This window comes from Aotus nancymaae, unplaced genomic scaffold (genome assembly GCF_030222135.1).
Source record: "Aotus nancymaae isolate 86718 unplaced genomic scaffold, 86718_ANA_hifiasm-v0.15.2.pri h1tg000020l, whole genome shotgun sequence".
Lineage (NCBI taxonomy): Eukaryota > Metazoa > Chordata > Mammalia > Primates > Aotidae > Aotus > Aotus nancymaae.
This window is the reverse complement of record NW_026988432.1, coordinates 52,641,671-52,669,413: the sequence shown is the minus strand read 5'-3', so window position 1 is coordinate 52,669,413 and position 27,743 is coordinate 52,641,671. Positions and strand designations below refer to the sequence as shown.

General features: G+C 41.0%; 1 protein-coding gene and 1 non-coding gene across 3 annotated transcripts in view; one reads left to right on the top strand and one right to left on the bottom strand.

Moving 5' to 3' along the window:
- Nucleotides 1–24,856, top strand: part of TTC39C (tetratricopeptide repeat domain 39C) — a 124,059-nt gene extending 99,203 nt beyond the window's left edge. Inside the window, exons 7-14 of one of the 2 annotated variants that reach the window (XM_012445011.2) lie at nt 4,425–4,518; nt 7,900–8,007; nt 12,326–12,435; nt 13,597–13,720; nt 18,104–18,201; nt 19,589–19,693; nt 21,110–21,148; nt 21,710–24,856. In XM_012445011.2, coding sequence (XP_012300434.1) covers nt 4,425–4,518; nt 7,900–8,007; nt 12,326–12,435; nt 13,597–13,720; nt 18,104–18,201; nt 19,589–19,693; nt 21,110–21,148; nt 21,710–21,799 — 768 coding nt within the window. In that variant the 3' untranslated portion in view covers nt 21,800–24,856. Of the gene's footprint in view, nt 1–4,424; nt 4,519–7,899; nt 8,008–12,325; nt 12,436–13,596; nt 13,721–15,405; nt 15,470–18,103; nt 18,202–19,588; nt 19,694–21,109; nt 21,149–21,709 lie in introns of those variants that run through there. The other variant, XM_064379327.1, reaches the window with a different exon arrangement.
- On the bottom strand, nt 12,661–12,776 carry LOC135276203 (U5 spliceosomal RNA). The gene has a single exon (XR_010343746.1). It is a non-coding gene; the product is annotated as a U5 spliceosomal RNA (small nuclear RNA).
- Nucleotides 24,857–27,743: the final 2,887 nt, after the last annotated feature.

The window sequence follows — 27,743 nt, the reverse complement described above, 5'->3', positions numbered from 1 at the left end:
GCAAATTATTTTAATGTCTCCATGGAAAATCTAAGAAAATTAAATATATGTATAAAAGAACTCTTAAGAGGATGATACTGTGACATACACAAAATCAACTTGCAAAAATCCAGTTTTCCTACATACCAGCAACACTCACTTAGAGAATGAAATGGAGCAACAAATCCCTCTTACAGTTTCTAGAATAACTAGAAAATGCCTAGGAATATACCTACAAGAGGGCAGCTGGAATATCTGGAAAAGCATGCTCTGTCTTTAGTAACCATGCCATGGCTGCAGATTATGCTGATGTTAATTTGTCAATAAATATGCTCTACTTAATTTGGCAAAGGTTTGTGCTTTTTGTTCTTCATGGTTTTTTTTTTGGAAGCATATAAAGCTAGCCAATATTGTTTTTCATTTTACTCATTCTCATTTTAATGGTTTTTGTGACACAGTGTGTCCAGATACGCTCATGAGACAAAAGCCTATATACAGCACTAAGTCAGTCCTGGCCTAATGTTTGTACCAGCCCATTTTCTTTATGGTTTCGAGGTCAGAGTATCTGTATTTCTTTAAAATTGAACTGTGAATCAAGTATCCAGTTGAAGATAATTCTTTCATTCTTTCTCTGGTCCATGGTGAATTTCTCTCTCTCTCTTTTTTGTTTTTTTTGAGACAGAGTCTTTCTCTGTCACCCAGGCTGGAGTGCAGTGGCCTGATCTCGGCTCACTGCAACATCCATCTTTCGGGTTTAAGTGATTCTCCTGCCTCAGCCTCCCGAGTAGCTTGGGCTATAGGCATGTGCCATCACACAAGGTTTCACCATGTTATCCAAGATGGTCTCTATCTCCTGCCCTCATGATCCACCCACCTTGGCCTCCCAAAGTGCTGGGACTATAGACCTGAGCCACTGCACCCAGCCCATGGTGGATATCTTAATTTTTCATATCAAAACTCTCACAGAGGCCAGGCGTGGTGGCTCATGCCTGTAATCCCAGCATTTTGGGAGGCAGAGGCAGGCAGATCGCAAGGTCAGGAGTTTGAGACCAGCCTGGCCAATATGGTGAAACCTCATCTCTACTAAAACTACAAAAATTAGCCAGGTATGGTAGTGTGTGCCTATAGTCCCAGCTACTTGGGAGACAGAGGCAGAAGAATTGCTTGAACCCAGGAGGCAGAGGTTGCGTGAGCCAAGACTGCACCACTGACTCTAGCCTGGGCAACAGAGTGAGACTTTTAACTCAAAAAAACAAACAATAACTCTCACAGATCATTTTTTCTTTGTTTAAATTTTTTTGGTGAGACTGGGCATGGTAGCTTATATCCCAGAACTTTGGGAGGCCAAGGGGAGAGGATCATCTGACCCCAGGAGTTTGGGACCAGCCTGGTCAATGTAGTGAGACCCCGTCTACAAAATATAAAGTTAAAAACATATTTAGTCATATGCAGTAGCACATGCCCATAGTCCCAGCTACTTAGGAGTCTGAGATGGGAGTATCTCTTGAGCCTGGGAGATTGAGGCAGCAGTGAGCCATGAATGCACCACTGCACTCCAGCCTGGGAGAGAGAGCGAGACCCTGTCTTAAAAAAAAAATTACTTTGGTGAAAAATAAGGGTAAATCTGTTTCAGCTGTGTTAATGGCTGTTCATAATTCTTCACTGAATGATCAGGATAGAACTTGAATCAATTCTGCAGTTCTGCTTGCTCCTGGGATCATGCCACTGAGCTCCACAACCTGGTCTCAGTCAGTGCTCTCAAGCCCTCTGGAGGCTGCAGGGAAATCCCTTCTTTGCCTCTTCCAGCCTCTCGTGGCTGCTGCCTTCCTTGACTTGTGGCAGCATCGCTCCAGACTCTGCCTCCATGGTTGACAACGTCTCCTTCTCTCCTGTGTGTGTCACATTGAAGGATACATGTGATTGTATTTAGGGCCAACATGGCTAATCCAGGATAATCTCTCTCATCTGAAGATCCATGACTAAATCACATCTATGTACATGTTCCCCGAAGAAAGCACACTTTACAGGCAATTGGGGCAGAATTTTGAATACTGGTCAGTTGCTACCTTGTTGACCTTGACCAAGCTCCTTCTTTGAACTTTACTTTCTTCGTCTGCAAATGGAATTAATACGTGCCTATCTCAGAGCATTTGAAAGGGTTCAGAGAAATGATGTTGATTGAAATACTACCTGGATTTCTTTTTCCTTTACTTGGATTCAAAGCTTTGTTTGGACTCATCTTTGTATCTTCAGAGCCTGTCCCTGGCACATAGGGGTTGCCCAGTAAATGCTTCCTAATTTTCTGTCCTCTGAAGGACAGCCTGCTATTGCACTGTCATGTACAGTGGAGGACAGCTCGGTGGTGATGGCCCATCCAGAAACATTCTGTATGTGAGAGCTGTCATTAATTAACCAAAGTGAGAGAGATGTGTGCAAAGCTGAGTCCCTAATGCTGTGGTTTCTGTATAAATATGCTAAATGGAGTGCATATCTGATTCAGGAAAAGAACTGTTGATCCCAAAAGGGAAAAATTAGACATGGAGAGTGACATGCATGCCTAGATATCTACACACATATTCATACACACATGCATGCATCATAAAGGATTATTTTTTAACCTTGGTGTTTTTATTTGGGCTGTGTGTTAACAGTCAGTGTCAATGTCTGCCTTCTGAGCTGTGGGTGATTCCCATGGCTGTGAGGTTTCTTCAAACTGATGTTAAGTTACTGAGAACAGGAATTAGTGATGTGGTGATGTGTGTCTTCTGTGGCTACCTGGTCAGCATTCATAAATGGTGATAATGGATTGAATGCTGCAGTTTCAACCTTCCTGACAACGGAGGAGAGTGTTACTTTGGGGCTTGAATAGCTATTGATCCAGCTGGGCCTTGGTTAATGAGTCATTCGGCTTACAGTGTTCCTGAGTCACAGGCTATCCTGAAGATCACCTGCTGACTCATCGGTGCCCGTGCTTGCCCAAGGCCTCCTGCAGTGACGTGCAGAGGAAAGGAGCCCAGGTCTGCGGGTGGGGGACCCGTCCTCTGAGAAGCCTGCAGCTTCTCCTCCAGGACTTTCCAGGACCCTTCCGCCCCACCTGGCTGGCTGTGGAGAGAAGGGCAGCTGGGAGCGTTGGAGAGGGAGGGAACTTAGAGAAGCAGTAGGAGGCACACTCGGAAGCCCGGGGAAGGAAGTCCACCTCCCTGCCAATGTAGGGCAGTGAGAGGAGCCCTGGCACCAGCGGAGCAAGAAAGAAATGCTCTGAAACCACACGTACCATTTAGAATAAGCTGTCAGGTGATCTGGGTGTTTAAGACTTACTTATTAATGATATGTGACATTTAGTATTTCTCGATGCCTATTTAAGATTGAACTAACCCTTTGAATCCTGGTGATGCTTTTGAGCTGCTCCTCTTGGGTGCTTGTGGCATCATGCTGGCAGACTCTGAGCGAGATCTTTAGTGGAATGAAAAACGAAAGGTATTTAAGTAGCAGTAAGTAGAGCAGACATTTGAGAGTTTGCTGGGTTCCAGACAGTGTTCTGTGAATGCAAATGTTGGAAATGTAATCTGGATCCTCAGAGAATTTCCAAAGTGTTGGGAGAGGAGATTTGATGACCAGAAGCAATTAAAGAATAGCATTCTAGGGTATAGAAGCAAACTAGTGGCCTGGCACAGTGGCTCATGCCTGTACTCCTAACACTTTGAGAGGCTGAGGCGGGTGGATCAGAAGGTCAGGAGTTCCACACCAGCCTGGCCAACATGGTGAAACCCCATCTCTACTAAAAATACAAAAATCTGCTGGGTGTGGTGGCGGGCGCCTGTAGTCCCAGCTACTCAGGAGGCTGAGGCAGGACAATCGCCTGAACCCAAGAGGCGAAGATTGTAGTGAGCTGAGATTGATCGCACCAGTGCACTCCAGCCTGGGCAACAGAGTGAGACTCTGCCTCAAAAAAAAAAAAAAAAAAAAAAGGAAGCAAACTAGCAACTGTATGGTGAAGAGCTCACTGAGGACCGGGCTAATGGGAGTGGCTTCGTGCATTCACTCAGAAGTAATTGAGAGACTTCTGAGCCAGGGTTGAGTGTACACAGGCGGATGAAATATAGTCCCTTCCCTTTCCACGCCTATGTGGTAACAAGGAGCTAGATTAGCAAACAATTAAAATACAACACGTCCTACTGTACAAGTATGAGAGAATGCTGAAGGAGAAGGCAGGTGTGAGCTGAGCCCTTACCACCAGAGCAAAGGAGAGGGTCTCTGTGCTTAGGTCAATTTCACAGCTGTGTGGGGGCAAATTGGAGTATTTTCCTAGCAGTCTTTAAACCGCTGTCTTCCATACTGCCTAACCTGTTTAAAATAACTATGAAGGAAAAAGATGCTTTTGAAGTATGATGATTGTAATGTTATTGACAGATCTTAGCCAGTAACTGTTTTCCTTTTCTCCTTAGTGTCAAATCAACAGTGCCTTGACATCTTTCCACACTGCTTTGGAACTTGCAGTGGATCAGAGAGAAATTCAGCATGTCTGTCTGTATGAAATTGGTAAATATGAACGTCTGTCCAGCCTCTTGTTAGGAAGTAGTATTGATGGAGTATTTTAGCATTCATGTCATTCGGTGTGTGTCTGCAAAATGCTTGGTGCCTTCTGTAGTAAGAAGGACTTCAGTTATTACGGTAGTACATGCAATGATACTTCTCTCTCTGATTCTCATTACTTCTTTATAACATTTTTTTCTTCATAGCATTTTGATTTTAGGATAATAGTAATGTTAAATGAATTGATTAAATGACCATAAATACCTTATTGGGCTGCACATTAGAATTCAAAACTCTTTGTTCCTCCTTCCCACCAATATTTACTTGAGAAGAAAAATAGGGGACAGTAGATGGTTGGACTCAAGTCCCAGTGTTTTTCACCAACTAGCTCCGAGATCTTAGATACGTTGCCCAAACCTTCCTAGCCACATAGTTGCCATTGGAGTTAAAGGGCCTCCCCTTGTGGCAGCTGTTAGGTTTATTTTAGATGACATGACGTGTGAAGCCTCATGCATGGGGCCTGGCACGGAAGGCCCTCCATACATGTTAGCTGCCACCTTCTGCTTCTCCCTTACTGGAGAGACAGTCACAAATACACCTGGAGGTATTGATCTGCCTAAGACTTTCCTCTTTCTCCTCCAAAATTGTTGCTATGGGTCTTTGCTGACTGCACTAAAATTCTGATCCTTTTACATTAGTAATTGCAAAATCCTTCTGTGTAACAGTTTCTCCATTGTGCTGGGAGGAGTAAACACAACCTGGAACTTGAAACAAAAAAAATGTTAAATAAGGGACTCAGACTTTTCAGAGTTTCAGCTTAGCTAATGCTATAAGGTCGCGTCATGTAGCATATAAGAAAGGAATGACAGAGGCAAAGAGAAAGGAGAAATGATGAGATAGTGACGAGACTCCAAAGGGAAATTGAGACTTAAAAAGCTTTCTGCAGAGGGGCAAGGAATTGGAGACAGAATGCTCGAGGAAGCAGTTGACACCTGTCAGTTTGCGAGGGCGAGGCCCTGTGCTGCCTGCCACTTGCTTTGCCTGCTGTGGGCACAATTGTCTTCCTGAATCCTTTTAAGGAAAACTGAAAAACCAAAATATTGCAAACTGCCTAATAAACAATATATGTTTTGAATGCCTATTGTGGTTTGAAAAGAGGAAATGAAGTATAATCCAATGGAAAATGTGCTTTTGTGTCATCTACATTCTGCTGGAGCTCTGCTTAGTAGCCATAATATAGAATGAAATGTGTTTCAAAGAACTTGAATGAAAAAGTGTAGCTTTGATGGCCTTTTGTTGGTGCATCATTTCAAGGCCTATGACAGGATAGAATGTTAGAGCAGAAGGAAGCTTAGAAATCATCCAACCCAGGCCTTAGGAAGGTTAACTGAGGAGCACATAGTGACTCAGCCTTCCGATTCAGGCTCAGAAGCTTGAGTTAGTACCTATTCCTGAGTTATTCCTGACTTAATTCCTGAGTCAATACTTTCTTCCATCTCTATTTTGTATTTAATTCAAATCTTACCCCAATTACGTCTATAATCCCAGCGCTTTGGGAGGCTGAGGGGTACAGATCGCTTAAAGCCAGGAGTTCAAGACCAGCCCGGCCAACATGGTGAAACCCTGTCTTTACCAGAAATACAAAAATTAGCCAGACCTGGTGGTGAGTGCCTGTAATTCCAGCTACTCAGGAGGCTGATGCAGGAGATTGGCTTCAACCCAGGAGACAGAGGTTGCAGTGAGCTGAGATCCCACCACTGCACTCCAGCCTGGGTGACAGAGCAAGACTCCATTTCAAAAAAAAAAAAAAGCCCAAATTTTTACTCTAAACTATGTCAGCATCATATCCCATAGGATTTGACAGCAAATTTTCTGAATTGTATATCTCGCCCACTCTTCCTCTCACAGTTTAAATGGCAAGTCTCAGTTTATACAATTAGTGATGTACCTGATAACAGAATTTTTTTTAAGGAGGCAATATCATGTAAAGGAAAGTGTGTTGGACTTTGATCCACAGTTCTTCCTTCTTCTTAGCTGCATGGCTTCAGCAAGTTAGATACCTTAATACCTTAGTTATCAAGAGTTACCTCTTGATACCTTAGTTTTTTTGTTTTTTTTTTTGAGTCAGGGTCTCACTCTGTCACCCAGGCTGGAGTGCAGTGGCGCAATCTCGGCTCACTGCAGCCCAGACCTTTCTGGCTCAGGTGATCCTCCTACCCCAGTCTCCAAAGTAGCTGGAATTACAAGTGTGTACTACCATGCCTGACTAATTTTTTGTAGAGACAGTATTTTGCCATGTTGCCTAGGCTGGTCTTGATCTCTTGGGCTCAAGTGATCCTCCCACCTCGGCCTCACAAAGTGCTAGGATTACAGGCATACGATTAGTCCTTGCTAATACAAGGACACTGTTAGCCACCTTTGCAAGATTGTCATAAGGATTAGAGAGTGTTATATGAAGTGCCTACCACAGCATTGGTGCACATTAGGGGCTCCAATGATGGGCGTTACTGTGATGAAAACTGGGAATAAAATCCTTTACATTTTAGTTGCGGCAGTTCCTTACTAGAATGCCCATCTAACAGTGTTTTGATCCAGGAAGGTGGGGTTCTTTCTCTACCAGTGTGCTGAGAGAAGGTGAGCAAATACCTAGTTTCTCATTGGCTTGCTCTCTAGATCTTAAGAAGTTTTGAGAATGAGTAAACCAAACACAGTGGCTAACCCCTGTAATCCCAGCACTTTGGGAGGCTGATCACTTGAGGTCGGGAGTTCAAGACCAGCCTAGCCAACATGGTGAAACCCCATCTCTACTAAAAATACAAAAATTAGCAGGGTGTGGTGGCGGATGACTGTAATCCCAGCTACTTGGGAGGCTGAGGCAGGAGAATCGCTTGAACCCAGGGGGCGGAAGTTGCAGTGAGCTAAGATCGTACAATTGCACTCCAACCTGGGAGAAAGAGTGAAACTCCATCTCAAGAAAAATAAAAAAAAAGAATGAGTAGTAGTTAACGGAGTATGTAATCAAATGGTGTTGCTTCCACTGTTTGTAATTGCACCTGTGTGTACTCTGGGAGAAGTACTGCTGTGCTTGGGTTAACCTCACACCCGTTAGGACATAAGTGGGAATGTCTTTCTAGAAATTTTATGCCATTCTCTTCTGTGCCGTTTCATTGGTTGTCTGACTGAATAAGTGCATTGTCTCATTCAAACTTTATATTGAAAGTATTTAAGGAAAAAAATAATTTCTTAGGTTTTCAGGTTAAAGTTTTTACGCATTTCATAGAACATGCACAGAGAATGATCTCAGTTTCAGAGACTCGTGGCTTAAATAAGGGTCATAGATAGCGCTCAGTACTTTACGGTCATGTGCTAAAAATGTTTCTTTCATAGGTTGGTGCAGCATGATAGAGCTCAATTTCAAGGATGCATTTGATTCCTTTGAGAGACTAAAGAATGAGTCCAGGTGGTCCCAGTGCTATTATGCCTACTTGACTGCAGGTGAGTCACCCATGGCCCCTCAGGGTCCCTCTCCCTGTCATGAATTAGCTCACTTGACATGGGCAGACAGGAGAATGATGGCAGGAGGAAGCAAACGTTGTGCCCTTCCACAGCCTTCCCCAGCATGTTCATGTTTTGTGCAACCAAGTAAATAGCACTGGAACACTGTGTTCACTGACCCAGGTGAACACCCAGAAATTGAGTCGTGTCCAGGATGCCTCTTTGCTGCATGCTTCCCCTCTGGGCCTGGTTTAGTCCTGTTCTCTGTCTTGGAAATGCATATTGTGAGGTCTTCCTAGTTATTGTACATTTTACCCTAAATAGCTTGAACCTGTCTCTATTCCCTTACTTTTTATGCTATGTTTTTTATTTATTAGGATTCTGAAGAATTTTTAAGAATTGAACGGTCTTTTTTCATTGTGGTTTTTTTTTTTTTTGAGTCTGAGTCTTGCTGTGTTTCCCAGGTTGAAGTGCAGTGGCCTGATCACAGCTTACTCTAGCCTCAACCTCCCAGGCTCAAGCCATCCACCTGCCTCAGCCTCCAGAGTAGCTGGGACTGCAGGCATGCCCACCACTCCCAGCTAATATTTGAAAAAAATTTTGTAGCAATAAGGTCTTACTGTGTTGCTCAGGCTGATCTCTAACTTCCTGGGCTCAAGCGATCCTCCTGCCTCAGCCTCCCAAAGCACTGGGATTATAGGCATGAGTCACGGAGCCTGGCCTGTGTTAATATTTTTGTTTGGTTAGTGCTCTGGTTACAAAGTTGCATAGCTTTGAGTCATCGGCTCCAAACTTGTTTTACCTCCTAACCCTATTATATTTACAGTGTGATATTTCAGATGCAAAGTATTTCAACATTGCGTATCATTAATAATAGCTGTATTCTGAGTGGTTTTTTTTTTTTTTTTGCCCTTGTATGAGGAGGTAGAGATGTGCTGCCACCTGGTGGCCAAAATAGTTGTCTGCATCCTTCAATACCTAAAGGGCCATGTGATTTAGAATTGTAGAGGTGTGGAATTGAAGAAAGCGAAGCCGTTTACATTTTCTGCCTTTAAGCAACTTCATGTAAGCCTTCTCTGGTTTGTGTAATGAACTCTCCTTATGCAGCCACATAAGAGATTCTTTTACTTAAAATTCAAGACTAATCCAAAACTTATTTTCAATACCTTCTTATTCTTAATGTTCAGATTTAATGAACCATTTTCCACTTCCATTCTTCCCTCTTAACTGATCTATTTAAAATAAGATAGAATTGATTAACATTGGCCAATAAGTATATTGGATATCTTAAATTCCCTATAAAATTGCATCAGTTCATTAACAGTGCAAAGCCCCCTTGCATCCATATTCCACATTGCAGTCCCCGTCAGACATGCATGTTCTCATGGCTCTGTCCCTGATGTTTGAATAAGCTTCTTTTTCATATACTGCATAATATGCTATGTCTCACACTTAAAGGGTTGTTGTATAGAATTTGATGACATCTCAGATGAAAGTAGCAGCTATTTGTTGAGTGGCTCATTGTGTTTAATACATTGAAGAGTGGATTAACCCAGATTGAATACCCCAGAGAAAAGAGGTCTGCACACAACTCAGCAGCCATTAGGTGTCATTGGGCTGCACAGTCAATGGTGGACAGCTGTTTATTTTTTCATCTCTGTTGAGCTTCAGTTACGTAAATGTACAGTGTGGCTGTATAGAGGAACATTTATTCCCCCAATATTTGGAAATCCCAGGACCATGTTACAAATAGGAGAGGATAAGCATGAAAGATTCTGATCTCTGTTTCTGCATGGGGATTTTGTAGAGAGGGTAAGATGTGGGCGAATAGCTCCACTACAAACAGTACATAAGGCAGGGAAGGAGCACCCAGCACACCATCATGCAGGAGCTGCCTTTTGGGCTGGCCGTGAGCTAGAGGGGATGGGCATTCAGGGGCCCCAGACACTGCCATTAGGGCTTAGTTCCCCAGCATGTGAATGTTTTTTGTGACTATGTCAATAGTTCCGTACTTTTAAAAGTTGTGGTAAAATATATAGCAACATTTACCATTTGAACTTTTTTTAGGTTTACATGTCAGTGACGCCAGTTACACTCACATTGTTATGCAAACATCACCACATCCATCTCCGGAACTTTTTCATCATCCCAAACTCGAACTCTACGCATTAAGCAGGAACTCCCCATTCACTTTTCCCCCAAGACCCTGGTTACCATGCTTCTACTTTCTATTTCTGTGAATTTAAATATTCTACCTATCTTGTGTGTAAGTGGAATATATTCATTCTTTTGTGTCCAGCTTATTTCATTTAGCATAGTGGCTTCAAGGTTCATCCATGTTGTAACATGTGTCAGGATCTCCTTCCTTTTTTCAGGCTGAGTAATATTCCCTTGTATGTATATGCCATATTGTTCACTCATTCATTGATGGACATGTGGGGTGTTTTTAGCTATTGTGTGGAGTGCTTACCTGGAACACTGGTGTAAAGATACCTGTTCCAGTCCTTGCTTTCAATACCTTTGGGCAAATACCTAGAAGCAGAATTGCTTGATCATATACCTCTACTACTCTTGCAACTTTTCTGTAAGTTTGAAATTATATCAAAATTATAAGTTACCAAAAAAGATTAGAATATCACGTATGGGATTGTGTCTTAATGGAAGAGCCAGTCATCCTAAGCTCTGCTTAGGCCTCATGTTTTAGGATAAACCAGTGACTCCCATGCTTTTAAGCATCTCCATCTTTTAAAGCAACTGTCTGGCCACACGTGGTGGTTCACACCTGTAATCCCAGCACTTTGGGAGACCAAGGTGGGCGGAGGCCAAGATGTTGAAACCCTGTCTTTACTAAAGATACAAAAATTAGCTGGGTATGGTGGTGTGTGCCTGTAGTCCCAGCTACTCGGGAGGCTGATGCAGGAGAATCACTTGAACCCAGGAGGCAGAGGTTGCAGTGAGCTGAGATCATGCCACTGCACTCCAGCCTGGCAACAGAGTGAGACTCCATCTTTTCAAGAAAGAAGAAGAATGAACTAGCAAATCAACTTTAGTACATTCCAACTGGGAAGTGAAAAACCACATGTGATCTAACAAAAAATGGATAGAAATGGATTCAGCACCATCAGAGTTGAGAGGAAAAGACAGAGAGTGGTGGTAAAGTTTTAGGCAGGTGGTGGTGCTGCAGCCAGTGTGAAGTTTCCAGAAGGGATAGAGAAGACACAGCAAAGGGAAGATCATTAAATCTTTGGGGCCTGAGGTGAGAAGAGGATGTGCAGATGATCAAAATCTCACTCATTCCTCAAGATGCTGCTTGACTTCTCCTAGTTCCTTACAGCATCTGGTCACGCCAAAGAGAAATGATCCCTTGACTTTCTGAGCTTTCTAAAAAGCACTTTGGTTCTCCTACCCTAACGACTCCTGTCACTACATACGTTGCAGCTTGTGGGGCCCCATGTGCATGTGTGAGCAAGTGTGATCTCTTCCACTGAAATTTCAGTTTCTTCAGGGTTCAAGAAACACCTGTGTTTCTTCTTCACATTCTTGCTGGTGGCTTATAGGTAGTAGGCAGCCAAGGAACGTGGACAGGACAGATTCATGACTTCCTAGGACAGGGAGAACTTCCTTCCACCAGGAAGCTTTCGTGATCCTCTGGGCTCTTCATTGTTCTTTCTTAGGTTTCTATTTATTTCACTTTCTGATCATGTGGGCTCTAACTAGGTTGTACACTGAGACAGTAGCTAAGGATTTTGTTATGTGAGAACCTGTCTCCCCAACAAGAGGACAAAGACCATGGCTTTCCTTAGTTCCCTCAAAGCTCTGGGAACACAGGCACCTGGAAAAGTGATCAGCAGGGTGGCGCAGTCCTTTGTGGAATAGTCTTTCTTTTTTATTGAGACAGAGTCTCATTCTGTCACCAGGCTGGAGTACAGTGGCATCATCTCAGCTCACTGCAACCTCCACCTTCCAGGTTCAAGCGATTCTCCTGCCTCAGCCTCCTAAGTAGCTGGGATTACAGGCATGTGCTACCATGCCTGGCTAATTTTTGTATTTTTAGCAGAGATGGGGTTTTGCCATGTTGGCTAGGTTGGTCTCAAGTTCCTGACCTCAGGTGATCCACCTGCCTCAGCTTCCCAAAGTGCTGGGATTACAGGCGTGAGCCACCATGCCCAGCCCTTTGTGGAATGGTCTTTAAACATATTTGCTCCTGTTTTTGGTTTTTTTGTTTTTTTTTTTTTGTCCAAGTATCATCACTTCAGGTATCCCTTAGTGGCATTTTCCATGACTTAAACTTCAGAAATATAATTACGGTTTCTTACAGTTTGTCAGGGAGCCACTGGTGATGTGGATGGGGCACAGATTGTCTTTAAAGAAGTTCAGAAACTCTTCAAAAGGAAAAACAATCAGATTGAACAGTTCTCAGTGAAAAAGGTATGTTGGAGCCTATTCATCTGGTGTATTACTTATGATGGGCTTTGTAACCAACACCCCCTTGGCAAGCTTTAGGAAACTGTATTTAAGGCTGCCAATTTACTTGCCATGTAAAGTACAGCTTACCGCCATGGAGAGAATTCTCTCCATGATTGCACCTCTGCCCTGAATAGAAGATTCCCGACTTGCTGCAAATAATGAAAGCAGATTTTTAAAAAATCGACCAGCCCTGCAGATACAGGGCCTCAGAACATTGGGTTAAGACTCACAGTGGTTCCCCTTCGTGAAAATCTTTAGCAAAAGATAAAAGATGTATATGAGCTGAAGAGTAACCGGCGTATAGGTTTTTTGTTTTGTTTTTTTTTAAATGAATGAAGACATTATACATTCTGCAGAGCTAATGAACACAACTCTAAAGAGAAAGATCTGTCTAAAGAATTAGGTGGTTTTGGAAGAATGCAAATTGGCAGGGCCTAGTGAGAAATGCAGGCTGTGGGGGGTTGAGAAGAGAGAACGCCTCACATTTTGACGTAATAAAAAGCAAAAGTGTGTGTCACAGTTGCCAGCAGAAAGGCCCAAGACTGTAGACAGTGTTCCTCATGTATTCTACACTTTTGTGAATACAATTTTGCTGAATTACCTTGAGTTACATAATGTCTTATATCCTGAATTATCAGTTATTTTAGTTTTATGTTTTTATTGAATGAATATTTAATAAAGTTTCTGAGTATAAATTAGATAATAATGTACAGCTGAGAGCACTGGCACCAAATAGAAAATTTTAAAATCAAGAGAACTGTAACGAAAAGGCATCCCGTCTTAGCTCCTCTGTATAAGCCCATTGAATTATTAGCTGTCACCAAGCTTTATACATTCTGTTGATCTAAATGCACATGAATCTAGTTTCATCCCCAAGTTTTCAGAATGTACCCTGCATCTTGATAGTAGGTTCAGTTGAATCATGAATGAAAGGCATAATTTTCAGTATGTCAAAAATCGAAAGCAACATTTCTTATCGATAGAGGAATTGTTATTCTTAGCTTTGAAGGAGAAGGTCATTCGCATTGATGATGAACTATGTGTTTTTAAAGTGTCTGAGGTATATTTTTTATTTGAATTTGTTCTTGGAAAATGGAGCCTGTTTATTCTAACTCCTTACAGGCAGAGCGATTTCGGAAGCAAACCCCAACCAAAGCACTCTGTGTGCTGGCGTCCATCGAAGTGTTGTACTTGTGGAAAGCTCTTCCAAACTGTTCCTTCCCCAACCTGCAGAGGATGAGCCAAGGTAAGACATTAAAAAAAAAAAAAACCCGGAACTCTGCACTGGACACATGGGCTTCTTTTGTCAGTGCTCATTCTTCAGTTTCCCGTTTATCTCATCCGATTTAGGGAGAGTACACACCTCTCCTTCTTAGATAAAGGGTGTCATGATGAAAGAAATCCTGTCACTTAGGTGATGGGAGGAGGAGGCAGCACTGCTGTGTATAGATCTGCTTGCCTTAAACGTGTGATGCTTTTGTTATAAATGTTATTAATTCTGTAGCTGTGGGAGTTGCTGGAAGCATATATTTTTTTTCCCCCAATGAAAGTACTTTGTTTCCTTTAGGTGCGATTCACATAAATTAAAAGATACTAAAGTGTGTCCTGGTGGGGTGGCTCACACCTGTAATCCTAGCACTTTGGAAGGCCAAGGCAGGCAGATGGCTTCAACCAGCAGTTTGAGACCAGCCTGGACAACATGGTGAAATGCTGTCTCTACTAAAAATACGAAAAATTATCTGGGCATGGTGGTGTGCAGTTATAGTCCCAGCTATTTGGGAAACTGAGGTGGGAGGATCTTGTGAGCCCAGGATGTCAAGGCTGCAGTGAGCTTTGATCATGTTCCACCACTCCAGCCTGAATGACAGGAGTGAGATCCTGCCTAAAAAGGAAAAAGAGGAAAATAAATATGTTCTTATTCATGTTTGTGCTGCCTTTTTCCAAGAAACTTAGTATTGACAGTTTAGACATAATATTCTAGAGTTTTTAAGCCACTGTTTCAGACTTTTCTCCAGTTACTCTTGTTTTTGACCAACTATGGCATGATCCATTGAGCCACGTATTTTTATCAGACCCTGCAAATCCCTTTTGCCTGTTTCTTTTTGTTTGTTTGTTTGTTTGTTTTTGTTTTTGTATTTTGTTTTTTGTTTTTGAGACAGAGTCTCGCTTTGTCACCCAGGCTAGAGCAGTGCAGTGGCATGATCTCGGCTCACTGCAACCTCTGCCTCCTGGTTTCATAAAAAAAAAACGTCTTTCCTCATATGTGAAAACAAAACATTGCCAGTTGCCAGTGTTGCTATTCCAGAGATCAAAGGAACGAAACTCCTCCATAAGAAGCCGAGATCCTGCCATTGCACTCCAGCCTGGGCAACAAGAGCAAAACTCCGTCTTAAAAAAAAAAGAAGTTTTGTACAGTGGCCCTGTGATCCGAGTAGATGTGTGACCCTCCCAAGGAGGAACTGGAAAGGAAACAGAATATTCTTGGATGTGTTAAATTCTGCTATGTTCTTTAAAAATTTTTTTTTTATATTTTAGAGACAGGTCTCATTGTGTCACCCAGGCTGGGTGAAATGGTATATTCATAACTCACTGCAGCCTCAAACTCCTGGGCTTAAGTGATCCTTCCACCTCAGTCTCCTGAGTAGCTGGGATTACAGGCGTGTGCTACTGCACCTGGCTGCTGTATTTATTTTTAAAGTATTTGCATAATTCAACCCCTCCTTCTTATTGGAACAAGTATAGAACATCTACCAATGTCCAACTCAAAGAAACAATAAAGAATATTAAGTACGTTTTTTGATGTACAAGTACAGGATCACATGTTTGAAGATAAATTAAAATGCAAATGTAAGGCAGGCAGTAATTAACATGCACAGGAACAACTATCAGTTAAGTGAGATTTGACAAAAAATTCTCTGAACTCCATTCCAGGTATCAAAATGAAAAACTAACAACAAAGATGTGTGCCTGGAAGGGAAGACAGACAGCATCTGAAGTGAGCATGAGATAATTCTCTAATATCTTTGCTAAATTTAACCCAGTTCTGAGGTCTATTAATTAAAGTATATCATTCCTCAATGGCAAGCAGTAATGGTACAAACTGATCCAACCCCATCAGTACAATGAAGATCTTTGTAGAGAAATAGTTATGTTCCAGAAAAAACTGATAGCGGCAATGTGGATCATAAGCATTTATTAAACTCTGCATCATGTCCTCCCAGTTTTGTGCATTCAGCTTATCAGAGTCTCCATCTGTAGCTCCCTGCACCAGCCGAGCTAGTGAGAATCCTGTATCCTTGTCGTTTCATCCATAACCTTTTCCCCACCCACCTGCCCTTCTCCACTGCATTCTTCCTCTGCGTTGTTTTTTGTTGTTTTTGTTTTTGAGATAGGTTCATGCTATCTCGCCCAGGCTGGAGTGCAGTAGTGTGATCACAGTTCACTGCAACCTCTGCCTCCCTGGCTCAAGTGATCCTCCCACCTCAGTCTCCTGAGTAGCTGGGACCACACCAGCTATTAAAAATAAAAAAATTGTAGAGATGGGGTCTTGCCATGTTGCCCAGGTTGGTCTTCAACTCCTGGGCTCAAGTGATCCTCTCACCTTGGTCTTCCAACGTGTGGGGATTATGGGCGTGAGCCACCATGCCCAGCTACATTATAAACATGTTTGTATTCTAGGCCCAGCAGGCAGAGCGATCCTATTAAAACCTAATCATGTTGTGTCACTCTGTTTCCCAGAATCCTCTATGGTCTCTCATCTCATTCAGAGTAAAAGCCCAAGTCCATTCCGTGGCAGGCAGTGCTCCCAGTCTGTAACCCCTGAGGCTGTTGTCCCTCCCTGCTCTTCCCCCTTGCTCAGCACAGCCCTCCTCCTTGCTCTTGGACACAACTGGCCTCTATGACTTTGTACTTGCTCTTCTCTCTGAGAAGGAATTTTTTGTTTGTTTTGTCATTGTTGTATTCCAAGCACCTAGAACTGCCTGGCAAACAGTAATGCTCAATAACAATTGAATGAATGAGGAATGAATGAATGAATGAATGAATGAACGAACAAGTGAATGAACTGCATTAATGTTTCCTTAATATTGCTGCCTTAGGAGCCTGAGTTCTTTTTCTTACGACCATATTCCCAGCCTGGCGTTCTGGGACAACTGCTTCTACAAGATCAGCTTCTATTCTTCACATTTACCTCTTCCTCTCGCCTTCAAGTTACTTGTTCTATAACTTGAGTTCTGTCTCTCTCTCTCTCTCTCTCTCTCTCTGTATGTGTATGTGTGTGTATATATATATATTTTGTTTGTTTGTTTGTTTGTGTTTGAGATGAAGTCTTGCTCTGTCACCCAGGCTGGAGTACAGTGGGCACAATCTTGGCTCACTGCAACCTCTGCGTCCTGGGTTCAGGTGATTCTCCTGCCTCAGCCTCCTGAGTGGCTAGGACTACAGGCGCCCGCCACCACACCCAGCTAATTTTTATATTTATTTTAGTAGAGACGGGGTTTCACCATGTTTTACATGGTCATGTAAAGACCGTGTTGGCCAGGATGGTCTCGATCCCTTGACCTTGTTATCCACCCACCTTGGCCTCCCAAAGTGCTGAGATTACAGGCATGAGCCACTGCACCTGGCCTATATATATACTTTTACATTATAATATAAAAGATAAATACATGCATAATATTCAGCAAGATATATATCTTGTTGAATCACAGTATCTTTATTAGTCTTCAGAAATAATTGTATTACTTCCTTTCTTCCTCATTAGTTCCATTATGTTTCCATTTTGCATCTTTCTCATTTCCTTGGAAAACTCCCATAACATTCTCCAACCTGTGTGTCCATCCCCCACAGCTTGCTATTGAAGTGGAGGGATCAGTTCTGATCCCCTCTCGCTGACTAGTATAGTACCTCATACAAACAGAAAGGTGCCTATGGCATGGCAGTTTAATATGAAGTTATTTTTAAGAAATTAACAGAACTTCTTTTTTTTAGAGCAGTTTTAGGTTCATAGCAAAATTGAGCAGAAAGTCCAGAGTCCCCACACGCTCCTACCCACCCCTGTCCTTCTTGACTACCAACATCAGTGTGGCACATTTGTTACAGTCTGTGAACCATCATTGACACATCGTAATCACCCAAAGCCCCTAGTTAACAGTAGGGTTCACTCAGTGAACAAACAGTAGGGTTTGGACCATTGTATAATGATGTGTCTACCGTGATGATATCACACAGTATTTTCATTGCCCTAAAAATTCTTTGTGCTTCACCTACTCATCCCTCCTTCTCCCCTCACCCCTGGCAACCACTGATATTTTTACTGGATTCATAGTTTTACTTTTTCCAAAATGTCATATGGTTCATAGTTCATAGAATCATACAGTATGTGTCTTTTCAGATTGGCATGTTTCACAAGGTAATGATATATTGCAATTTGAGTTTTCTTGGCTCTATGAAGTTTGGTATTTTTGCCTTTCTTTGTCTTAGGCTACTCACTAATGGATGAGGAATGGGTACCTTCTGAGTTTTAGGAGGCAGCAACATGAACTGAAATATTCACTTCACTCTTCATGATACTGAAGGAATTAAGTGAATGCATTTTCTTACGGCTCTGTTCACTCCCTTTCTTTTTAAGCTTGCCATGCAGTGGATGATTCATCTGTTGTTGGATTAAAGTATTTGCTTCTTGGTGCCATACACAAATGCCTAGGAAACTCAGAAGATGCTGTTCAGGTAAACTGTTAATGTTGTCAGGGCTAAAGAAAATAAATCATGAACACCTACGTATGTGCTTGTGATTAAGAAAAGTGAAAAAGCACTAAACAAAACCGAACCTCCCACTATGAACTTTATCCAACTGATTTGATTAATGCCATTGTCTCAGATGCTAGAAGTTGATGATGGTTAATACTAGTTTTTACTTTAGATTCTTAGAATGTTTCTTTATATATGGACTATTTTTCCAGCATTAGTATTTATCAAACATGACAGTCTCTACGTGAGAGAGGAGGACATGAGGAGGCAGACAAGTTTGAAGGAGCTGAATGAAGCCTCATAGTTAGACAAGAACAAAAATGATCGGACATGCCAGTCTTTATAACTGCGGATTATTGATGCAGTCCTTGGGGTCGGCGAGAGAGTTGTTGGCTTAGGACAGTCTGTGTACATATTATATAAAAAAGAATTATTAATTATTTTTAAATATAGTTGGAAGGATTTTTCTAAACAAGTTTTTTTGTGAGATTGGGTGTTTTGAAGAATATGTATCAGTGTTACTTTGACTACACTTTGAAAGAATCAGTGTACAGTGGCCGGGTGCAGCGGCTCACGCCTGTAATCCCAGCACTTTGGGAGGCCAAAGCGGGCGGATCACTTGAGGTCAGGAGTTCAAGACCAGCCTGGCCAACATAATGAAACCCTATCTCTACTAAAAATACAAAAATTAGCCAGGTGTGGTGGCACACGCCTGTAATCCCAGCTATTCTGGAGGCTGAGACACAAGAATTGCTTGAATCCAGAAGGCAGAGGTTGCAGTGAGCCAAGATTGCACCACTGCACTCCAGCCTGGGTGACAGAGCAAGACTCTGTCTCAAAAAAAAGGAATCAGTGTACAGTATTAGGAGACTTTTGGCTTTTAAATCCTAGATAATAGTGTCCTTGTAACTTTAGTCTTTCACTATGGGCTTATGGTAGTTCTTACAGCCCTAAATAGCTTATTTTAGATCAAATGCTTAAGTGCTCGCAAGATACAATCAAGACACATGTCAAGAGGTGGTAAGTTGCCTTGTGTGTTTTCTGTTTTAAATATTAAAATGGGTTTACACTCTTAGATACAGATAAACCTGTTCTCAGTAATAAAATCAATAGAGGCTAATATGTGCCCTGGAAAAATAAGTAGCACAGATTAGGTAGTCTGATATATTCTGAGGAACGCACATCAGGCAGCATGTAAAGAACTTCTAAGATACAGATAGGAAGGAATGAAGATGAGGAAAGAAGAAAAAATCTGATCTAGAAGACAGAGTATGAGTCCCCCTTCCCACCACCTCTTGAAGATTGTAATAAGCCTTATGCTAAGTAGGAAAGTGAATTCATCCAATAACACTTGCATTCCTTTCAGTACTTCCAGCGGGCTGTGAAAGATGAATTGTGTCGTCAGAATAACTTGTATGTTCAGCCTTATGCCTGTTATGAACTTGGCTGTCTTCTATTAGACAAACCAGAGGTAAGGTCTTATATATGTATATTTTAGTAATGTTCATCAACAAAAATGTAAAAGTGAGCAAACACAAAGCATCCTTCATTTAAAACAAATTGATTCAACACAGTTTTCTTCATTTTGTTTTCCTTGATTTCACTTAGGATGAGTCCAAGAAGCTAGTAATACTATCTTACTCTCTTTAAGGAGGTAATTTCTTCCCTAGAATTCAAATTACAGTCATACATCTCTTAACGACATTCTGAGAAAGATGTTGTCAGGCGATTCCTTCATTGTGCAAATATCACAGAGTGTACTTACCTGTAGTAGGATATCACCTACTACACAACCAGGCTGTACCTATAGCCTGTTGCTGTGGGCTAGAATCCTGCACAGCATGTTACTATATTGAATACTATAGGCAACCATAACACAGTGTTAAGTATTTGTGTATCTAAACGTAGAAAAGGTATAGGAAAAACACAGTTTTTAAAAGATAAAATATGACCAGGCTCAGTGGCTCATGCCTGTAATCCCAGCAGTTTGGGAGGCTGAGGCAGGAGTATCACTTGAGCCCAGAGGTTCAAAACCAACCTGGGCAACAAAGTCAACCCTCATCTCCACACACACAAAAAAGGCAAAAAACAGTCAGGCATGGCAGCACATGGCTGCAGTCGCAGTTAACCTGGGGGCTGAGGTGAGAGGATCTCTGGAGTTTGAGGTTGCAGTGAGCCATGATTGTGCCGCTACACTCCAGCCTGAGCAACAGAGCAAGACTCTGTCTCAAAAAAAAAAAAAAAAAAAAGAAAGAAAGGTTATAGCTGTATAACTTACTGATTTTCTAATCATTAATTTTAAGGTTGTTTAGTAAGATTTTAACCTAATATATTTTAGAGGTTACCTTTTATAGACTATGAGAAATTATTTATCAAGTAATTATATATCAAGTAATGTCCTCATATAGACAAACAACTTTATATTAAAAAATATTGGGGCTGGGCACAGTGGCTCACACCTATAGTCCCAGCACTTTGGGAGGCCAAGATGGTGGATCACCTGAGGTTTGAGACCAGCCTGGCCAACATAGCAAAATGCTGTCTCTACTAAAAATACAAAAAATTAGCTGGGCGTAGTGGCAGGCCCCTGTAAACCCAGCTACTCAGGAGGCTGAGGCAGGATAATTGCTTGAATATGGAAGGCAGAGGTTCCAGTGAGCCAAGATCTTGCCACTGCACACCACACTCCAGCCTGGACAACAGAGTGAAACTCCATCTGAAAAAAAAAAAAGAGAAAAAGAAAATTGGAGTCATTATGCTTGAATGAACAGTTGACTCACTGCTGTGTCTACTGTGAATTGTTTTAATTAACACAGCCTCCTTATACCGTTTTCTGCCTGCATATATATAAACACAGATTTTAAGGGATAATGTGTTTCTCTTATAGACTGTAGGAAGAGGCAGAACTCTACTTCTTCAAGCAAAGGTAAATATCCTGAATCTGCCTTTCTCCAATGGCCTTTCTTATCCTGTACAGTATACACCTGAGTCTGAATTCAAGAAAGTTTATGTAGTGATGTTCTGGTTGGTAATATTTCTGGAAAGGAAAAATGATAACCAATTGAATCAGTGAGCTCTTGAGTTTTAAGGAAAATTACAAGATCATAAGGAACTCCTTTGAAATTGTTCATCCTGTTTTAGAAACACTCTTAGTGTTTGGGTGGGAAAATAACTTTAGATTTTATAACTATGTCCTTGAATTAAGAATTTCTAACAGTAACTTATATTGAGCACAATGTAAGACTACTTTTTCAAGGATAACATGGAAAATTGTCCAAAGAGAACATTATTGACATTCAGTTGCTGTTTTCAAAAATGAATACAAAGTTTGAGGTTGAGTAATATGAAAATCAAGTGGACGGGAAGCCTTTACTAGGAGTGTAGAGATTTTACTTTGGGAAGTACAAAACTGAGTGTGCTTTATACCACAGTACCCTGTGCAAGCTTAGCTAACAGAGGGCATAAATATCTTTCTTTGATCTTACAGGAGGATTTCTCTGGCTACGACTTTGAAAACAGATTGCATGTCCGCATCCATGCTGCTCTGGCCTCTCTGAGGGAATTAGTTCCTCAGTGACAGACCCGGAACACCTGCTCTGTCCCTCCCCACCCAGGGTCCGCACTTTAAAATAAAAGCAGAGGACAAAGCTCTTGTGAAGATCGGCTTTTCTTCTGAAAACCACCTGTGCCAGGGACACATTTTCCCACTTAAGCTGACATATTAAAGATCTCCTCTTTTAAACATGTAGCTAAAAAGTGATAATGATGTTGAGGAGGATGATGATGGTTATAACTAACCACCTGGGGAGAGGGTTAAGTGACCTTGCTCAAACATTTTAGTTTTGTGATTTATTATTTTTAAAAATCAAACAAAATATCCAACCCAAGATCCTGTAGGAACACCTACCGTAAGCACATATCTGAATGGGTAACATTACAAGGTACCTGTAAATTATTAACAATATCATGACATAGCATTTATATTTGTGTTTTGAAAAAATAAAAGTGCTTTCTAGCGTTTTACTTTATCTTCACAACTCCAGTGAATAACATAGCACAGATATTCTTAACCCCACTTTGCAGACAGTGAAACTCAGGCACAGAAAAGCTAATTGACTTATCCCAATTAATTATTCCTGTTATCAGCAGAGCAATGAATAGAAAGCAGATCTCCTGACCAACTGTTGTTTTTATTATAAAAATGATTCATGTTAATAGGCCAGAATTCCATGCTTTACTTATTAAAAGAACAAAATCTTCAGTTGAAGTTATGTCAACAGAAATACTCATGTCCAGATTGTCTACAGAATGTTTCAAAGTGATGGACACTCTTTTTTCCTACAAAAGCCAACCAAGTAGGAGCAAATATTAATAGAAGATAACTTTACAACTAAAAGTGTAACCCTTTTGCTAATCTATTAGAAGGCATAGTCTATAGATTAGACAAATAATATCTACATTTTGGGAGTTTTCCTTTCTTTCTGAAAATTGTCAAATTACCAACTTTTGGAAATCTTTTAACAAATGACTTGAAAGATTATTCGTGAATGAACATAGATTTTTGCCTCAAAATATTTGCTGGTGGAACATTTGCTGGGCTACACAGTGCCAGGTTTTAATCATTTTCCCCTTAGCTCAGGTTATTTAGATATTATAAAAGGAATTCAAAGTTATTTTTTTATCCTTCATTGCTAATTTTTATTGTCATTAATTTACCTCCACGCCCAGTACTGCAAACCTGTGGTTTTGAAGAATCTAAATACCTCAGTCACTTTTAAGAATCTCTGCCATAATTTGGCTCAATGTTTAAGGTTAGGTTTTTAAGGAAATTTTTATTGAGCAAAAGGGTATCATTTTAGAGTATCGTTATTTACAAATTCTTTTGGCTGAAGCATGATCTCATGATATTAATATTTTAATGTTTCTTTTCAAAATAAAACATGAGAAAAGCAAGTAGAATGTTGGTAAATTTAATCTGATTTTACCTTGTTTTGAAGGAATAATCATAATTTCTTTGAAAGAAGTTATTTCTCACTGACTTTGGCAAAACTATATTCATGTTTCTTCGTCTCTGTTACTGACCACTTTTCAGTAGACTGTTTCTAAAGTGTTTATTCACGTTGACTTTCTCTTGATGTGAATTCGGTGTGGATTTTACATAATAGTAAGAGAGAAGAGATTGCTCTCCTATATTCAGTGTATGAAAGCCTCCAGAAGCCAAGAAGGGAACTTTTTTCTGAAGAGAAAAATTGGTGTCCAAAAATATTGGATATCTGGTTTTATCTAGACTGAAGGGAAGAACATTGTGAATCTTTAAAATACGGCTATTGCCATTTTGTTCTCTTCTTAACGTGCAGCATAGGTGACAAGCTTTTCTTTCGTGATCATGGAGCATTCTAAATCATGGCATTCTCGTTTCAGAGTTCATTCTTGAATTTTCAGTTTAAAATATTGTTTGAACTATTATTCCATATTCAAAGATTACATAATTGACTCTTTTTCAAAAGATTTATTTCTGCCTGCTTACAAAACTACATTTATTTCCCCATAGAGAGTTCAGGACTTCAAATTAGTTTGTGTTCAGCTCACTTACCTGGATAGACAATTTTGTGTTTTGCAACACCATCCTGTAGGTTTTCTTTACTAGTCAAAGTGTAGGTCTTTTTAAAATTTTATTTATTTATTTTGAGATGGAGTCTCATTCTGTCACCCAAGCTGGAGTGCAGTGGTGCCATCTAGGCTCACTGCAACCTCTGTCACCCGGGTTCAAGCAATTCTCCTGCCTCAGCCTCCAGAGTAGCTGGGATTACAGGTGCCTGCCACCACGCCTAATTTTTATAGTTTAGTAGAGATGGGATTTCACCATCTTAGCCAGGCAAGTCTTGAACTCTTGACTTCGTGATCCACCCGCCTCGGCCTCCCAAAGTGCTGGGATTTCAGGCATGAGCCACTGCGCCCAGCCAGGTCTTTTTTTTTTTTAAAGAGTCTATCCTAGGCTTGGTACAGATGGCTCCCTTGGAACATCTATGTTAACATGGTGGTAGACCATGGAGAGTGGGTAGATGGAGCTTCTGGACTCCAAAACAACAAAACTACAGTGTGAGTACACTGTGCCATTAGATTGACTGAAGTCTGAGTACATTTTCTGGCCTGCGTGCTGTGACTCATCCAACCTGTGAACTGCTTGTGATCCACCTGGTAACTTGGTTTGGTGTAAACTGCTCTTAACCCTTTGCTGATGAAGACAATAATCATATAAGTGGAACTATTTGCATCTATGTGTGTTTCTTTTTTTATGTTGTCATCACTCACTCCTTCCCCTTTCCTATTTTGGAGGCTCTCAATGGATCTTCTAATTTATAAATGTCAAATATATTTTTGTATTAGATTGTGCCTATGATGAGAGAAATCTCTAATGTATATTTTATGTATGCTGAACACATTTTTATAATTTGACACACTTGGAGGCATGGTCTAGTAATAATAATGTAATATGTACCTTGCTGGTTAATATAACTAAGATTTTACCTTCAATGGGTTAGGTATCTTTTTTATTTTAGCACCTGATAGCTGTCTTCTACTGAGTAAAGAATTACAACTTTTAGATGTCACAGAAAATTAGAATATTTATTGTCACATATTGTGTAAGTCAATTATTTACCGAATTTGCACTTTTCTGTCTCTGCCAACTAAAGTTAAAAGACAAGTCATATCTGATTTTTAAAATGAGCATATGTGCTCGCGCACGCGCGCACACACACACACTGCTGTATAAACTTTTCCATCGGATTTCTTCCTTGAGTAAATCATGGTGGCAGGTGTTCAAATGTGGCTTTACACTATGAAGGTACACATTCACAAAGTCATGATGTACTGTTTTGGTTTCTGTGGATGGTATATTTTGTAGAAAGACAATTGTTAAATTGAGATCATCCAAGAAGATATATAGTTGAGGCAGATACTTTAGAAGCTAGCAGAGGAAATGCAGAAAGAGAAAAGGATAGAGGAGCAAGAGAAAAAGTTGGCCCATAACAGATATGCTCCTTCCTCAGTAAAGTATGCAGAAATCACCAAGAGCACAATTTAACTGGCTTTCTTGTGAAAACTAATAAGGGTATCACCTAGTTGACTCGGGTATGAAATAGAAGCAACGCATTTGAAACCCAGGTGACCTCTATGTAATGCTTAGTTCCTCTTCCCAGAGGCCAGTGGTTGTCAATTTTCGTGTTTTACATAGAGATTCTGATTTGATAGGTTTGAGGTAAGGCTTGGGAAGGCATTTTTAACAAGCTCCTGGGATGATTTCTTATGCAGGTGATGTGGATTAGAGAAACATTGCCTTATTTATCTTTTGTTAAGTATTTAGTAAAACCGGGAGAAGAGTCAAACACAAGCAAAAGTATATAGAATTATATAGCAAGGGTAAGTCATAGAGCATATACATCATGGGGCCACTGAGAAAATGCTTCTAACTCACTGGCTTCCTAAAGTAGGAGATTTCTGAGATGAGTTTTAAAGGATAAGCAGGATCCAGTCAGGTGAAAACACTTGCTGGAGCAGCATCCAAGGCCTTGGACCTGATGAGCAAAAAGCACAGAGGTGACAAATGCCATGTGTGTTCAAGACTCTGGAGGGTCAAGTGGGAACCACATGGTGAGAGAGGAAATAGGAGAGGTATGCAGAGGCCACACCCAGAACCACAGACTTCCACAGGCTAAGGATTTGGGGTGTGGGGGAGGGGCAGTAGAAAAGAAGACAGTTGCATTTTAAATCACTGGTGACCAACAAATAAAATACTGGTGACTGAAAAGGAGGCCAAGGCCAACATTGTGAAACCACATCAAATCATTAAGAGTTCAAGAAATGAAAGCAGCAGATGGGCAGTGGTTTGAAAGTTCTTGGTTAGATGTTTTCATTGAAACAATTTGCATTTCAGAGTGACTCAGCCAAAACGTTGCAATGAAGCAAGAGTAAAATCTTATTTTCTGAGTTACAGGTATTTCTGCATAATACTGTACACCTAATAGATGCTTGAGATGACCCACCCAGGTTAGGTTAAACAACCATAAATGTCTCCAGTTCCAAAAAACACCATAGACGAGGTCTCAGTGTTTGTACTTAGGGTTTTTAGTAGTTCAGTTCATTATTTCTCTGATAGTTCAATGTGTTATAAACCCAGCCATCAGAAATCATGACAACCTCATCTCACTTTTATTTACATTACCAAAGTGGTGCTGGAGGCAAGTGATGAAGGATGAAAACTATCATCGGCAGACCCACCAACACAGTCTAAAAGCATTTGTCCCCCTTTTTTTCTTAGTTCGTTCTTTTTTTTTTTTTTTGTGAGATTTAGTCTCGCTATTTCTCCCTTTTTAAGTGTGTAATCTTCCCAAGAAGAGGGAACTTGCCTGGCTCTCAGTAATTATTAAATGGATTAAAGAATGGCCCCAGATAATGGTGACTGAGGCCGTAACATTGCTTTTTATTGCAAAGTGCTCTGGAAGCCCTAATATTTTCTCAATTAAAAAATAGGGTTTTTGGCTGGGCGCGGTGGCTCACGCCTGTAATCCCAGCACTTAGGGAGGCCAAGGCGGGTGGATCACGAGGTCAAGAGATCGAGACCATCCTGGTCAACGTGGTGAAACCCCGTCTCTACTAAAAATACAAAAAATTAGCTGGGCATGGTGGCGCGTGCCTTTAATCCCAGCTACTCAGGAGGCTGAGGCCCGAGAATTGCCTGAACCCAGGAGGTGGAGGTTGCGATGAGCCGAGATCGTGCCATTGCACTCCAGCCTGGGCAACAAGAGCGAAACTCCGTCTCAAAAAAAAAAAAAAAAAAAAAAAAAGGGCTTTTTTTTGTTAGATATTTGCCCCGGTGATTCTCTTTGGTTTAAAGTAGTTTTTTTTGTTTGTTTGTTTGTTTGTTTGTTTGTTTTGAGACGAAGTCTTGCTGAGTAGCTGGGACTACAGGTGCATCACGACTGGCTAAGTTTTTTTGTATTTGAGTAGAGATGGGGTTCCACCATGGCCAGGATGATCTCAATCTCCTGACCTCATGATTTGCCCGCCTCAGCCTTCCAAAGTGCTGAGATTACAGGCGTGAGCTACCACGCCCGGCCACAGTAGTTGCTTTTTAAACGTTTGAAGATGGATCAAAATTAAGGCTGCTTGTACTTCAGTAATCATGATTATGGTGTTATTTAAATGACCCCCGCCCAAATACCTGAGCCTAAATGAGTGAAAGAGCACAGAGTGGGCGTTTTTAAACTTAACAACATTCCTTTAGTTTGGTAAAACTGAGTGGAAATTACACGCAGTAACTCTTTCACTTGCAACCTGTCCCTGACGGTGTGCTTTTGAGGGATAGATGGTGTCTGATCTCAACTATGGAGAAACGCAATTTCGGGATTCATGCTGAACTCCCATTCCACAGGAGAGTTTCCCAAAAGAAAAAGTACTCTGTTGCATAAAGTTATTCACTCTTTATGTCTACACCGTGGCAGAAATTATTCTTCCTAAAG